At 35.0% G+C, this 16258-nt stretch overlaps 2 protein-coding genes across 4 annotated transcripts; both read right to left on the bottom strand.

The window, feature by feature from the left end:
- On the bottom strand, positions 1-9533 carry LOC128987464 (TLC domain-containing protein 5-like). 3 transcript variants are annotated; one of them, XM_054408320.1, is made up of 4 exons: positions 9393-9533; positions 3188-3443; positions 2005-2183; positions 1-454 (listed from the first exon to the last, which is right to left on the bottom strand). In XM_054408320.1, exons 2-4 carry the CDS (start codon positions 3423-3425, stop codon positions 152-154), a joined length of 720 nt encoding a protein of 239 aa, XP_054264295.1. In that variant the 5' UTR covers positions 3426-3443; positions 9393-9533; the 3' UTR covers positions 1-151. The 3 variants fall into 3 exon arrangements, with proteins under 3 accessions (XP_054264295.1, XP_054264296.1, XP_054264297.1); XM_054408321.1 differs by lacking the exon at positions 9393-9533 and adding an exon at positions 9132-9197; XM_054408322.1 differs by lacking the exon at positions 9393-9533 and adding an exon at positions 7196-7310.
- Positions 9534-10273: 740 nt separating this feature from the next.
- LOC128987353 (protein dpy-30 homolog) lies at positions 10274-14776 on the bottom strand. The gene is made up of 4 exons (XM_054408153.1): positions 14619-14776; positions 12567-12652; positions 11261-11415; positions 10274-10665 (listed from the first exon to the last, which is right to left on the bottom strand). The coding sequence occupies exons 1-4, from the start codon at positions 14626-14628 to the stop codon at positions 10578-10580; spliced, it is 339 nt and encodes a 112-aa protein (XP_054264128.1). The 5' UTR covers positions 14629-14776; the 3' UTR covers positions 10274-10577.
- Positions 14777-16258: the final 1482 nt, after the last annotated feature.

Below are 16258 nucleotides of genomic sequence, written 5' to 3'. Positions count from 1 at the left end.
TTTTGTACTTAAATAATCTATATTTACATCAACCAAACTAAATTATCACATTGAATGTCTATGCCTTCAACTTGTAGTTAACCAGAAAATTAGTTAACAAGTTTAAAAGAACAAATTATTAATGCAGTTCACTATTTTCAAGTAGACAAGCTCAACTGCTTTTTGCTTTTTTGAAATACTTATTAATCATATACGCCAATGTATAATACACCATGACAAGAGATATTGAATAAAATGTTGAGTAGGTGATTTGAATGTGAAGTTGTGAAGACGGGTCGAAGAGCACAAAAAGAGTTGTGATTCCACAGGGTATTACTCTGATAAGAGTAAAAAATATTACAAAACTCCATTCCACAATCTTGTAGAATCTTCCGTTTTTGTACTTTGTGAGACGTAAAATCTGACGAACTTGTAACAACGGGTTGGTGCTTTCCAACATGAGTATTCCAACCATCTGCAAATTATATCATTGTGTTATTCAGCGATGTATATTGTATGATAGGAAATCTAGGTGAGTTTAAACTAGTATCATTTCTTAGCGATATGCGATATTTGATGTCTGAGGAGGTCAAGGTCAGATCCTTAAGTGTTGTGAAAATGAGTTCTACACCATTGAGGCATGACATGTATAAGACTCCACAAAAGGTACTGTCTAAAGAATCAGCCTATCTTATTCAGTAAGAAAGCTACACTGATCATCTCATTTTTGTACTCTGCACTTTGCATTTATAGTAGGCTTAAAATAAAATACAGTGGGTGAGTTTCTAAACAGAGGCATAACAAAATAAAAATCCCCGATCTAAGTCTTAGCTTATTCCCCAAATGAGAAATTTGCTGATAGTTTTTTTTAAAAGTTAAAAATTGGGAAGCGTTTTGGGGTTTTGATTTTTTTTACTGCTAAGTTAGTTGTTACAGCAAGTCCTCTGTTTAATACTTTTCTATTAAATACCATAGTTTTAGGCAAATTTATTGGATTCCTTGTGATATGTTAAATAGCTTTAGTTTTAGATATGTTGATGAATATGTCACCATAACCATCAGGCCCGGACTTAGGGCTTTAGGGGGCCCGGGAAAATTTGCCAACGGGGCCCCAGTATGAATATACTCATATTATAAACTTAATATAATGGGTCTTAAAAAAACACTGTTTTTCACTCTTATAAGCAATAATGTGATAATTTAAGCAAAATAATATTTCAACCTATTAGAATATCAGTATGCTGCATTTTGTATAATGTAGTTTTATATAATATATTAACTGTCAAAATGTGTTTAATTCACAAAATTCAGGTAAGAAATCAAATTAAACCCGCTGATCGCCCTAAGTGTACAGATTTTGCCAGTTTTAAGATTTTTTTTGCTCATTATAAGATTGATGACAATATGAATTCCATATTTTTTAGAAATTCATCAAAGCAGGTAAAAAAAGAATAAAAAAGTATAAAAGACTGGGACGGGTGGCGTCGTCCTGTAATCCAGCTACTAGGAGGTCACGAATTGTGGATATTTATAGGGATGCACTGTGGATGCAATGCTCCCTGGTGTGGATTAACGTCCGCACTAGTGAGTACTACGACTATCCACAGTACTATCCTGATAGTTAATTAGACTAATTCGTAAATTAGCAGGAAAAAATGTGGTTCGGATTCCACTATAAACTGTAGGTCCCTTAGTTGCCATTAGCTGTATGGGCTATTAATTAACAGCTGTGTCTAAGGAACATGTGGGCCTTAGTCACTAACAAGATTACAAGATTGCGCCACTCATCCTACACTCATCCTTCCCTCATATTTGGGTTAAAATACGCACATATTGGCGTTCCCATCTTAAATAATTGATAATTGATAATTGATAAAAAACTTTGACGTAAATTTTCAAATTAGGCTATCTTTAAAAGTCCCCAAGCAAGGGGCTGTTCAAAATCCTGGTATTCTTTTTCGGATACTCTGTATTTATCAAACCATCTAGCTAAGTTGTCATGTGCATTTAATGATACAGACTTACCATTTCAGCACCTCCTTCCTGGATCAGAAGAGCTGTGCCAAGTACAAGGACGGAAGCGTAATGATGAGCCACCATCAGAGATGGCTCTTTCTTGACTACTGAGGCGAGCGCACACTCCAGCATGAAGAATCCCAGGGACCAAATCAGGACAAGGTTGTGCAGAGGAATATTATCCTCACCTTTAAACAGTTAAATCTTGTTAGGCAACTAGTAACATTGGAACGGCTGTGACACCCCTTGACACAGTCCATCCAGAAATTCAGGCCATCAACATCGCAGGGAGTATTAAGGTTTAAGGCATGAAAACATTTGGAGTTGATCTGTTTAATATTTCTCAAAAGTAGCATGGGTGTCTACAAAGAGATATGGTCAGTTGGGCTATGCCCCCTGAGAAAAACTAAAGTGTTCACAAATTTCTAAAGAGATTGTAAGATAACTCCAGCGGTTGGATAACCAATAAATAATGATTTAAAGGAGTATTTTACACAAAGTTGTTTGTGGAGGAGGGCTTTTTCCTCCAACCCATAGAAGAGGATACCGAAGGTTTGCCCCCCTTAAAGAAATTTCCTTCGGGGGCTCAAACAATGAAAAATAGTAGTACCTATTTGAGAATATTTTCTTCTTAACAAAACATGCAATATGAGGAGCAATATTAATCGTAGGGCTATATTAAGACATATTTAAAACCTATTTGTCTTAATAATGGTATTATTATACTGGATCATGGTATCAGGTATCACCAAAGACCAAATAAAATATTACTTGTTGTCAGAAAGATTTGTTCTATACATCAACCTGCAGCTGTTTCATTCTGCAAAAAAACAAAACAGAACAAATCTTAATTTTAGAGTGTCTAGCTAATAGCTATTGAAAAATCCTTCATGGAAGAGTCAGTCAAAAGTTACAAACCAACCATACAAAACACAGGACACAACAAATACATGAGACGTAACATTTCAAGCAAGCTGTCGAGGCTGGTATAATCATGAAATTATGAGATACGGGACTGTTGAATTAAAGTCATATGTGATGAACGCCATCATTAGGGATTTTTCAGAATCCAGACATTCTGACCCGAGAAGATTGTGGATGTGCCCCACTTTTCGCAACACGAAACAGCAGTAGGCAAGACTTTTTGAAATAGAAATTCCCTAAAACTTTATAAAACATCAAATTCACTCACCAATCTCTATGAAGGGATGTGGACGATGCTCGGTGGCAATCATAGTGAAGATGATAGCCCCTACGGCATGCAGAGCTCGCATACAGCAAGACAAACATTCCAACAGAAACTGACTGCCATTTGCTGCCAAGCTGCAGAAGTAGTACACCAGGCACCAGCACAGGAATGATGTTAAAGCCCAAGCAACTGCTGCGGCTACTGAGATATGCTCCGGACTCAGGATGTCTAGAGGTAGCATCTTTCTGGAGGCCAATCACTGTAAACGTTTATTTTTGTCACATTCAAACTCTCAAATAATAATAATAAAATTCTAGTAACCAGAATAATTTTGTACAATGCATCAAATACAGCTGTTTTCAATACATCAGTGATGTGTCAAAACCAATGATCAAATCTTCAAACCAACAAAATGTTGGACTGTGGTCTTGAAACTGCTGACATATTTTGTCATTATTTACTTATTTCAACCTTAACCTTAACCTTTAACCTTATTTCAAATAAGCTCTGCATCGGTGGGGCACACGGGAGGGACTAAGGCTAACATATCTTGTAGTGTCAGCGTTCGCCGCTAGAACTGCTAAGTTGAAAAAATTGAATTTTTTTTAAATTTTAGTCATAAAATTAACTTTTTAACTATAAAATATTGTTTTAAAATTATTAAATTAATTTTTAATTTTTAAAATTAAACTGTCATAACATAACCTAACCAACCAGACTTGCTGATAATAACAAAAACTATATAAGATACAAATCTAATTAATGATTACAGTACTTTTAATTTTTAATTAATTATAAAATTAATTTTAAAATTTAGTATTATAAAATTAAACTGTTATAACCTAACCTAACCAACCAAACTTGCTGATATGAAAAATTTGTTGACAAAAAGTTAGTGTTGCCGGCGGGTTTCGAACCCCGGACCTCCTGAACACCAATCCGAAACGCTACCAACTATGCCACGAACGCCGCTGAAATCACATCGTTTCGTTACGGTAATCGTGTCGCCTCAAGAGAAGACATTAACCACTAGAGATATGACGTCACTACACCTTTAGCCTTAGTCCCTTCCGTGTGCCCATTCCAGCTCCGCATTATCTGAGGTTTGCAGTTTCCGAATTAGAAATGACTATATAACACTAGTGTACAATAGTACAATAGTAGTAATGTGTGTAGTGGTAGTGTGTGTATGGTGGTGTGTGTAGTGTAGTGTAGTGTGTGTGTAATGCTAATATACAGGCATACATACTTTATTAATTTTATTTTGTAAATAAAAAAAGTTGTATTAGCTGTAATCCTATATTCTGGATACGAGCTATGTCTGTCCGTTACATCTCTGTCAGAAAGATAAAAATATTGGCATAAATAGGTACATAAATAGGTTCTAATCACATTAAGGTTACAGTTTCAGCACCTAATTTTTAACAAATCAAGCACTGGGACTGTAGATATATATAAATTATATATATCCGACATCCGTAAATGTGATAACTTGAGTAATTTCTGTCCGATTTTGATAAAATTTTATTTAAAGGTGTAATGCGGGATGAACTTGAATTAGTTTGCAAACCAGCATAATCGGACCATGGGAACGGGGAAAAATTTCTTTTTCTCATTTTGACCCTCAAAACACAAAATTTCCCAATTTCTCTTTAGACCTTTTACAAGAGCGTAAAAAAAGTATATTAAGGTGTTTTTGTACTGTTATGGTAATTGGAGAAAATAAAAAAAATTGTAAATTTAAAATTCACATGTTATTCTTATGGAGAATTTTGTAAAATGTTGTAGTTTGCTTTTTTATGGATACATTTTGATCAAACTTGGCAAATTTATTTATTTCATACTGAGCTATTAATACTTTACTAAAAACACACTTTATTAGTTTCCTTTTAGCAGCAAACCTAAAATAGGTACTCGTTAAACCTAATGTTATTTAAATAGATTTAATTGAAAACCAATTCAGACAAATAGAAATTTGCTTAGTTGGCAGGTTTGCTGCGGGGGACTCTTATCAAAAACCTAATTTAACAACCCTAGTGGAAGAGATCAATATATATCAATACAAAAATTGTATATTGATACGTATTGATACGTATGTGTATTTGGGCCAATACACATCAATACACATCAATACATATCAATACAAGTAAATAGGATCCGAGTCATTAGCTTATTTGAAAATAATTTGTATCTTGTTAAAAAACCATTTTTAATTTGTTTCAAAACATTAAATAATATCAACTATGCACTAAAAATAAAATAAAAATTAAAAAGTAAAAAAAATCTTGACAAAAAGTTTAGAGGATTCCCGAGATTTGAACCCGGGACTCCAGCATGGAAGCCTGTTGCCTTAGCCATTACACCACGGACGTTTCATGTCTGCCTGAGTAATGATAGCCATTTTGAATACGTCCATGTCACTGGCCCGGCCATGACGGAATTAGTACATAAGAATTATGCTAATATTTAGTACCTATTTCGTACTATTTAGTACCAACAAACAAAAAATTAGTACCCCACTCGGTACCGGATAACTAATTAATTTAGGATTCCGGGCCAGTGACATGCTGGCCCGGCCATTTTCGAATTTGATCCTAATATGTATACCATCATTTAGTACCTATTTCGTACTATTTTGTACCTCCATTAATATAATTTGTACCTCAAAGAAAACCAAGCTACGGGCCCATTAACTGTACAGGTCAATGACCTCTCAGCCCGGCCATATCGTAACCTATGGTTATAAAATATACTACTATTTAGTACTTATTTCGTACCCGAGTGGGGTACTAATTTTTTGTTTGTTGGTACTAAATAGTACGAAATAGGTACTAAATATTAGCATAATTCTTATGTACTAATTCCGTCATGGCCGGGCCAGTGACATGGACGTATTTTGAATGCGAGAAGCTGTGTTAGGCCTCATAATTTAACTTGAAAAAGATTTTCAATGGCATTTGTGTCATTTCAAGCATGTACCTATATGTTTCAACATGTACCTTTAACATGTTTCAAAACTGTTTTATTACCAGTTCAAACTGTTTTCTTGCTACTTGGGTGATATGAATAGTGCCAATACAATTTATTTTTTATTGATTTCTAGAAATAAGGAATTCAATAATGAATTTGTGAGGGATTTTTATCCCTAACGATAACTCAATAAGCAAAATATTGTTTAAAGTTGTCGAAAGCTGTATTACAATAATTGTTGTATAACAATTTTCAAACATTTTGATTTAAAATTCATATTACAACAATTTTGATATAAGATTTAAACAATTTTAAAATTGTTTAACAATAAGTTTTTTGGAGTTGAAAAGAATAAGTTTCAATACGAGCTGTAACTGTTTTACAACAATTTTAAAATTGTTTTACAACCACTTTTTTGAAGTTTAAGAAAATCAGTTTTAATACAAGTTGTAAACTGTTTTACAACAATTTTAATGTTTTAGCAATCAGTTTTTGGCAGTTTAAAAATAAAATTTAATAAAAATTTAATAAAAGTTGTACCGTAACTGTTTTACAACAATTTTAAAATTATATATTTTTAAATTACCTATATTGAGTTTTAGGTACCTCAGCTAACACCTATGACCTAGAACTAGAGTTTTTCCTTTTTTTAAAAAATAACATTTTTATTACTGTTTATTTCACAAAGTTTACATTGGTATTTTGTATACCGTAATCCATAATGTTCATATGTGATACATTTTAGAAATATTTTGCATTTTATTTATCCGTATTGATGTCTATTGATTTATATTTACATCTAACATATTTAAAAAATATTCCCTATTGATATCAATGAACGATTTGTTTGCTCTAATGATCTATATTGATATATTTTATGTTTATAGATGTCTAGTGATATGTATTGACTAAGTTTTCAGTGATGTCTATTTGTTTGTATTTACTTGTAATGATATCCATAAACATCTATTGATATCACTAGATTTTCTATTGATTTCTATTGATGTCTTCCACTAGGGAAATTCACAAACTCAAACTAACCTTTCTTAACAATCACTCATTCTTGAGGAATTTGAAAGAGAAAATAAGTTAAGTATGTTAAGTGAACACTTAATAAATAGTTCATGAACACACCACATTTATCTGTCAATACTTATAACAAATCACTTCAGCATCAGCACAAGCACTAATAACAACACTAGACTTTTCAAGCAGCTCAAAAGACAAAGTCAAAAGTAAACACCTTTGCAATGCAAAGTTTGCAAATGCAACTAACTGTTGAAACTATTATCCAATAGTCAATGCTATTATCTATAACCTCGTCCAAGAAAGAAATACAGTCAAGGTACTACACAAAAATAGCTGTTACCCCCAGGAACTGTTCCAAGGCCATCTGCACATGGTAAATAAATAACAACAATATTACGATGGGGATTATTGGGGAGGCCTTAGGTGCCCATGGGTACACAATGTCGAGTGAAACTTTCCACATGTAAACATTTCTCTAATGTGCAGCAAAGTGCCACTTTGCGCACTAGTTACACAAATAATTATTCCCATGTTGAATTTCTTGTCAGGCTAGACAACAAAGTCTTTGGACTGGCAGTGGTAGAAAGCTGAAAAAGAGGTCAAAATTCTTGTTTGCCCTACAATGTACCTACTGTCCTATTGCTCTTTAAAAAGATGCAGCTCTTTATTAGCTTTTAAACTCAAAATTTTAAAATAACAGCTTTTGAAAATGTTACGAGATTTTCTAACTTGTTTACTATCAAACTTATCCAAAATATTTCAAAATGCAAAGTCCTTACTCATTGTCAAATAAATCTGAAAGAATCAAGCTCACCATTACAGGAAAACCTAAATATTTTCACAACTAATTAAAGTGACAGAGGGGTTTTTTTTAATAAAGGGACCATGTTTCGATGTTTCTATACTACATACAGTCATATGGCCCATCCACCATTTGGAAAGTATCAATAGTTATTTGTGTAACTAGTGAGCGAAGTCATAGACAAAAAGAATTAAATATAGACTGTCAGCCGTGCTGCGGTTACCATAGTTACTATAGGTTCCGGCGCACACCGCTGTAGTTTACGTAGCGTGTACGCCGTAAATACATGGCGCTCCAAGCGGTGTGCGCCAGAAGCTATGGTAACCGTAGCACAGCTGACTGTCTATATTTAATTCTTTTTGTCTATGGCGAAGTGGCACTTTGCTGCACACGAGAGAAAGTTTCTCGAGTGCAGCAAAGGCAGTTTGCACTCATGTTACACATTATATTTTTCCTACAGTTAATAAATCATTAAGTCATATAAATAATTATCTTTCAAACACTGTACAACACGTTTTTAGGTTAGGTTAAATCCAAACATTGAACGAAATGGGAAACACTGCACTAGCTGATCGTAGTCGTAATATCTTTAAGTGTTGCAAACTTATTTTCAAGCGTACACAGATTACGTGCATAATAAAAGCACGCTGTTTTGTTAGATTACTGGTGTGCGCCTAAGTAAAAACCGTCCGCCTAAGTAAAAAAGGTGCGCCAAAAGTGAGGCTTTCTGTACTATAATCTGTGCAAGGAAGCCCATCAATTTGTCGGGTGACTGCAGGAAATATTAATTAGGCTATAGAAACCATTGTAATACATAACAAATTATAAACTACCAATTTAATTTGACTATGCAACAATTTTATTGGCTGCTGTTTATAATTGCAAGCTTTTTTTAATATTAGCAGATAAACAATAGTAGTAAACGATGATATTACATTGAAAATATAATATGTGTCTGGCCAAACTCATATTCCACCATGGATTAAACACATATTTTTATGGACAGGTTGTACACATAGGGCAGGTGAATTTCAAAGGGATTTTTCCATAATGTTTTTTGATGGAGTCTATTAGGATTCTGCGTATAAAGTATTGTTTATCATCTCTTCTGGTATTATGAGTAAAGAGCTTTACTTATTTACTCACCTTTGGCCTAGTTTAAAAGATCAGTCTTGAAACTCAGAATAAGTATTTATTACACAAACAGCCAAATGCAACTCAAGTACCATACTACAATCAGTTAGCCTACTACACTCCACATAATTGATCAATTATTAACGGCTGGCAAATTAGTAGGTATACTTCCAGTTATTTGTACATAAAATCATCTGATATGAATCATAACAAATATAAAATATCAATCGTAACAGGATGAAATTAATAAAATTTTGAGTTACATTTACATACCTGAAGAATGTCCAACTGGTAATGGCCAACGAAATTTGATTAACACATTTTGTCCCAATGTAAAAACTTACTGTGTTCCAACAAAACAATTCAGAAGGCTTTTACAATATAATTGAGTTTTCAAGACATTTGACACTACAAGCCAACACGTACCCAATGTCAGGACTCGCACTTATAATCCTGATGTCCCAATATGAAAATGTGCCTGGCTACCTTGAATAATAATGAATATGGTATTATCATTATGCATAGGCTGATTAACATCTGGATAATCGTTTTGCTATATTTTAGTTAGTAACTATAATTTTAATACTGCCTTGATGTAGTTCTAGATGGATGTGAAAACCTTAAATTTCTCTTCAGTATTGAGGGCATGCCAGTCAAAGTTTTAAACGTCGTGCTATAAGTTGACTTAACAGAACAAGAATCATTTTATTATGTAGCATCGTTGGCATCAGTTTTCTGATTCTACACCTCTTGGAATCGAAGATGCGACCTTCAAATTTAGAGGCAAACACAAAAACCACTCGGTCAAACAAAACAATTAAATTAATTATACCTATGGTTGGGTAGCTGAGTGGTTATAGTGCTTGCAAAGATTGACAGAGTGGAAATCATTAGGAATTGCCTCTCATTAGCCTACATGAAACTCAAAAGAGTAAATAATTATTACTAATAATCTAGAACTGTGCTACCATTTAAAACAACTATTACTGTACGTAAAGCCACAATTGCCGCAATCGCAACGTTAAAAATTTCACATCTCGAAGTTGCAAAGCAGAATTTTACCAACATAACAGAATAAAAACATTTTTTGTCATAAAACATACCCACTTTTCAATTTAAAAAAATGGGAAAAGGTTTGTTAAAGAAAACAATAATTTAAAAAACAAAACTTTAATCATATAAGACAAATTATTACTGTTAAAAATCTACAACAAATTATCAGTCTATTGTTTGTAATTCCTAAATAAATGGAATCTTCGACATCATTGTTAAAACACAAGATGAGGCTATAAAAGTAACATGGGTTGTGTTTAAAATCAAAACGAGATTTAACTTAGTTATTTAACTTGAGACACAAAATTACACGACTTAAAATTACATTATGTTTATTCACGTACTTGTAACAATGTAACAAAATAATTTACACATAATTTAGACGGAAGACAAACCAAACACAGATTACTGGGAAGAGCTTGCAGAGGCGGCATCGTATTGTGATTTGTTTTTCAGCAGATAAGCAGAAAGGTAGCTGATCGGGTCGTCAGGCCTGAAAAATAAATCAACATGTTATTAACTAATTTTTTAACTTAGGCAAAAAATAAAATGGACTAGCAGCCAGCGTCACTTAGTGTCTTCAAAATCTGTGATATAATCGATTATTTCGAGATAAGATCGAGTGTGTTCACTCCCATAAGCCACAATGCCCCGCGACTAGTTTTACGTGCAACGCCCGTGGGATGTTAGTAGAGAATACACGTGCAATTCCGTTGACAAACGCGTTCACGGACGTTTTTACTCTAGTATATGGCCTGCCCCATATACCGTAATGTATCTCTCAAACCCTCGGGTAACGCCCGTGGAAAAAATTCAGCGAGATAAGATGAGTGTGGCCCCGGCCTATGACTCCTGCTCTTTATTTGGACTGTGAAGTCGTGTGGCTTGTGGTAGGTATACCCAGTTTAAAAAGCAATCCCCGACTGCCCTATGACTCCTGCTCTTAATTCGGACCGTGAAGACGTGTGGCTTGTAATAGGTATACCCAGTTTTACTCACCTTTATGTCTTATTATGTTTCCCCCCTGATGTATTGTGTTGGTTTACAAAGTAACTAACAACACCCACTTTGATAAATAAGTGACATACCTCTCCTTGGAGAGAGCCGAGAGGGCCTGGAGCAGTATTGGCACCACTGTCTGGTCGAGGTATTGTCGTGTTGGTAGAGACTTGAGGTCCACTCGTGACTTCTTAGCTGTCCCTCCGTCAGGCGCCTCACGCTCTCTCTCCGCTGATATCACCTTCTGTCAGTTAAATCGGACAATAAGATAAAACACTTTGTAAAACAAACTAAGAGGAGACAAAAATTATACACTAGGTCCTGCAATTTTATAATACCATACACATCCCATCATGATCCCTACACTACAGTGGCAGAATGATTTTTAAGACTTTGAATATTGGTAGACCTATCGACAGCACTGTAGACCGCTTGACCATTAATCAGAATTAACCAATAACCATAATAATATACCTAACATCATAGCCATTGTTCTAGGCTTGTCTAAAAGGTTCGTGTAGCCTACATGCTACTCCGTTAAGTCTCATAAATTGTAGGCCTTCTTAAAGGTGTTATTGTGCTTTCACAGTCACACTTGCCAACAAACAAGGCACAAACATCTACAGAGCAGTAAACATAATGCTTGGGAGTTTAGCATAATTATTTTAACCAATACTCTACAAGCTTAGATTAAGGACTTGCAGTGGATGAGAACAATCTAAATTCATTCCAGGTAGCAATTTTGCAAAGTCTTTAGATATGACACTTTCACACCTGTAGTGGAATCCAGACTAACTTATCCTGACAGTTTACTCCTGTAAGCTCTTGTCAATCTACTCTCACATAGCCGACACCAGTAGTAGTGCTCTGTTACTTCTCTAAAGATGCTATCAGCAACAAGGCTGGAATATCAGCCAATGTTACCTGTAGGACTAATATTAGGCTAAATGGTATTATTCATAACACCCAAATATTAATTAAGTGATGTCACCTACCTACCTTTGATACCTATATCAACTTTAGCATGTTTAGCCTCTGGATCACGTAATTTACTAATAAAAAGGTTAAATACCTGTAGTACTGTCAGTGATCCTGGAATTTAGGTCAGCGACCCAGGTTTCGAACCTAAAGGTTCATTTTCAAGCAGGTACCAGTTAAAGAGGATTATGTGATTATGAAGAGGATTATGTGTTTTTAACTGGTACCTGCTTGAAAATGAACCTTTAGGTTCGAAACCTGGGTCGCTGACCTAAATTCCAGGATCACTGACAGTACTACAGGTATTTAACCTTTTTATTACTATATCAACTGTTAGAGCTCAGGGGTTAAAAAGAATAACATAATCACTATATTTGAAAGGGTACATAATTCTCAAACTAAGAAGCAGTGACTTACATGGAGGGCATCAGAAATGCCATTAGTTCCGGCAACACCTCCAGCAGTCTGACTGGTTGTTTCTGCGTCTCCACTACCAACATCAGCTGGAAAAAGTAAATAACTTTCTTAACTATCAATACAGTAAAAAAAAAACAAAACAACAACAAAAAACAAAGGCCCAAGGGCCCAACAAACAAATAAGACTAAACACTTTTTGTATCAATAAATTAGAATATTTAAAAGAATATTTTTAGAAACGTTTGAGGAAAACTGACAAGCCTAAACCAAGACTACTTCAACATTCACATTTAGGCTAGCCTATATAATTCAATGGTACAACTACTGCCAGCAGTAACATCTTAGGACTCCAAATAACAGTAGAAACCCTCATCAGGCCTCGCTTTTACCGCACCTACCCCAAAACAGTTCAGTTCAAAGTTTTTATCGCTCCTAGATTTGTCTGGGCACTTTTCAGAAGCCAATATCGAAATATAATTCCCGCTGATAACAGACTTGTAGGCTTAGCTGCACACACTAAGTTAAACTTAGTCTCCATGACTTGAGCACTCTATTATCATCTAGGCCTAACTTATACGTTTGTTTAGATTTTACTGAGTTTACTATTCAGTTTAAAAAGCACAAGTAGGCCTAGGCCAAACCTCTGAACATTAGTCCTAGATGGATTAATCCAGTGCAGTGAGTACAGTACAGTAACTTAATTGTTTTGTTTGCGGCTCTGAAAAGCACCTAAGATAATATTATAGGCCTATGAGATAAAATATTAGTTTACTATAAGTTAAGCCTTTAACTTAACCATAGATAAATAGAATAAATATAGACTGTCAAAGGAACGTTCCGGCGCCCACCGCTAGGAGTGCCTTGTAGTTACAGCGCACAACGTTGCAGGCGAGGAGAGCAAGAGCCGTATGCTACCAGCAGACGCTGCAGCATTGTGCGTATAGGCTAAAATGAAGTCTCAACTAAATGAGTAGGCGTAATACCCTAATCAAAATCTCTTTTTGTTGTATTTCTTTTATCCTTTCTTCCCTTTTGACACTAAAAGCACTCCTTGTAATTTCTCCTCTTGTAATAAATCCATAGTGGCATCAGTCTTATATAAAACGGGAACATCAAATAAGTTAGTCATAGGTATACTTCACTAACAGACACAACTAAAACGGTCACCTCTAACACTGAAGAGCGCATGAGGAAATAAACTCCACAGTAAGGACTCACACGATCGTATGCACGTGGAGAAAACCTCTGCAAACTGACACCGCGTCACTGAATTGCAACTGACAACATAAGTTAATAAGGAGGAATTTTGGGGTAAAAATAGCTTAGGGGCATTCCCGGGATGAGGTGCATGAAGTATGGAGCCGGACACGACTACTGACACCCATTAACTTTAAAAGTGTTAGCATAATTATTTTAACAAAAACTACAAATGTGGAGAAAAACTCGGCTGCACTTTACTTGACGTCCTACACTCATTCGAATGAAAATATCGATCGATATATCGATTAATCGATTGCTTCATTCGATATATCGTTTGGTTAGTTAGGTAAGGTTAACCTAACCTAATTAACCAAACGGTATATCGAATGAAACAACCGAATGAAAATATCGAATCGAAAAAACAATCGAATGAGTGTAGGACGTCAAGTAAAGTGCAGCCAAAAACTCCACAAGCGCCCACTCGAGGGTTAAGTTAGGTTTGTTTAGTTTAGTTCAGTTTGGCTTAGTTTAATTTACGATAATAACAAAAAAAGTTGATTTGTTGTGTAGGCTCAGTTTGTTTATGCGATAAATTTACAAAAAAAAATGTATGTTACAGTGTAGGATATAATTGAGTTAGGCTGTGTTAACACTAAGCAATTATATACAAGAGTACCTTAGGCCTAGGCTATATAGCTTACAGTATCCATTCTGTATCTATCCATCAAACTTATAAATGCAGGATCTAAGAACTGAACCGGTAAAAAATTAATTTACCACAGCAAACTTGTGATAATGTTAGGCCTATCTATTTTAATTTTTTTATGAATAGAAACATATATTTTAACTTACTTGAAGACATTGTATTGTTTCCTTGCTTTTGCCTCTAATTAAATCGTTATTCACTTAAAATATTCAAATTAGTAATGTATTTTTTTGATTAATTTGATCTAAAGCAACCTCATTAGAAGTAAACAAAAATGGCGAATTGAAGAAGACGGTAAAACAAAAATAAAGGGAAGGCAAACGAAAGAAAAAATATCAGCAGACCAATTTTTAATAAACAGCTGTTAGTTTTAAACTTTTAGCGGCTGCTTTGCAAGCACCTTCAAAGTAGCGTTTCAAAGACCTAGATCAAGTAAACATGTTTCATCTATGATCATAGCCTCCTCTGATTCATACTATTATGTAGTATGCCCTATTATGATGATAACGGTATGATCATGTTAACATATATATTATAACTGTACAGTATAACTGTGATATTGTCTAGCAATAGCCAAATTATTAAGCTTTCTGGTTCGATTCCAAGAAAATTTTAAAACATTTTAACGGCCATAAACAAGGTCTATCCTATAGAGCCACACAGAGAGAGAGAGAGAGTATAGAGCTTAGTAGAGATTTATGTTGCTTGTGATTTTGGGTAAAGATTTATTAAAAATAACTAGCCTAGCCTAATAACTTGCCATTAGTGTGTACCATCCCACCATGGACTAACCAACACAAGTAGACTTCTCATCCCAATGTAAATAAATCTGAAGCTCATTCGTTTCTCGTGTCTATTTCATTTCCGGTGACATTGATCGCTAGTGTCGAGAAAATTGTGATTATATTATTTTAGGTTTAATTTCATGATTTTTTCTTTACTGTTTGGTTATAAAAATAACTAGGGGACGAGTTAAGTTTTATGACTAGATCGTTTAATTTATGGTTTAACGAGGTTTTTAATTACTGAAATAACAAGAAACAAATTGTAAACAAAACACGAACTCCACAGTGCACCGAACAGAACTAACAATACAATTGGCTTCAGCTGTTCCACAAGGATGATAAATCTACTAAGGGCCTATATGTTTTATCTATGGTACCACTAATGATAGTATATATATAACAAACTCTCTTAGATGTCATAACCCTTTTTAGGGCTTAGGGGTCGCCGTCAAGACCCCTATTTGGTAATAGTGTGTTGGTGGCAACCAAAACTCTCTGCTCTGTGGTGGCAACCCCGACAACCCGCCGCTCCCACCAACACCAGTTTTTATGAAAGGTGGTAGCTCGGGGTGGTGGATTGTTTTGTACCCTTCCGTCAACCCTCCACTATGCTTTCTGGCCACGCCACCCTGACAAACTGCCCCATTTTTCTCGTCAAAGGTGTCAGGTGCTTACCCACCGGAAACACACTCGTCACTAGGCACACTGGCGACAGTATACCACCTCGACAACTCGCCACCATTTGACGTCCCTCCAATACACATCCATCCATGCTCCAATCCAAACACCATCCCGACAAAGAGCCCAAAGAGCTATTCCGAAGGTGCAGACAATTATAAGGTGCCACCAATCAGTGCACAAATAAGTTCTGCGAGGAAGGTTAAGATCCGCACCGAAAATGAGCCATCCTCAAATTCCTCTTTTTGTTGCTAGCTTGTCACAGTATTTGTAATCTGTAAAGTACATTGTAATATAGGGGTGAAGTAAATATGGACCAGGAG

The sequence above is a fragment of the Macrosteles quadrilineatus genome, unplaced genomic scaffold, assembly GCF_028750875.1.
Source record: "Macrosteles quadrilineatus isolate MER2022 unplaced genomic scaffold, UCM_ALF_1.0 Scaffold_2__2_contigs__length_208266976, whole genome shotgun sequence".
Taxonomy (NCBI): Eukaryota; Metazoa; Arthropoda; class Insecta; order Hemiptera; family Cicadellidae; genus Macrosteles; species Macrosteles quadrilineatus.
Note: the sequence above shows the minus strand (reverse complement) of the source record. Positions and strands in the feature narration are given on the sequence as shown.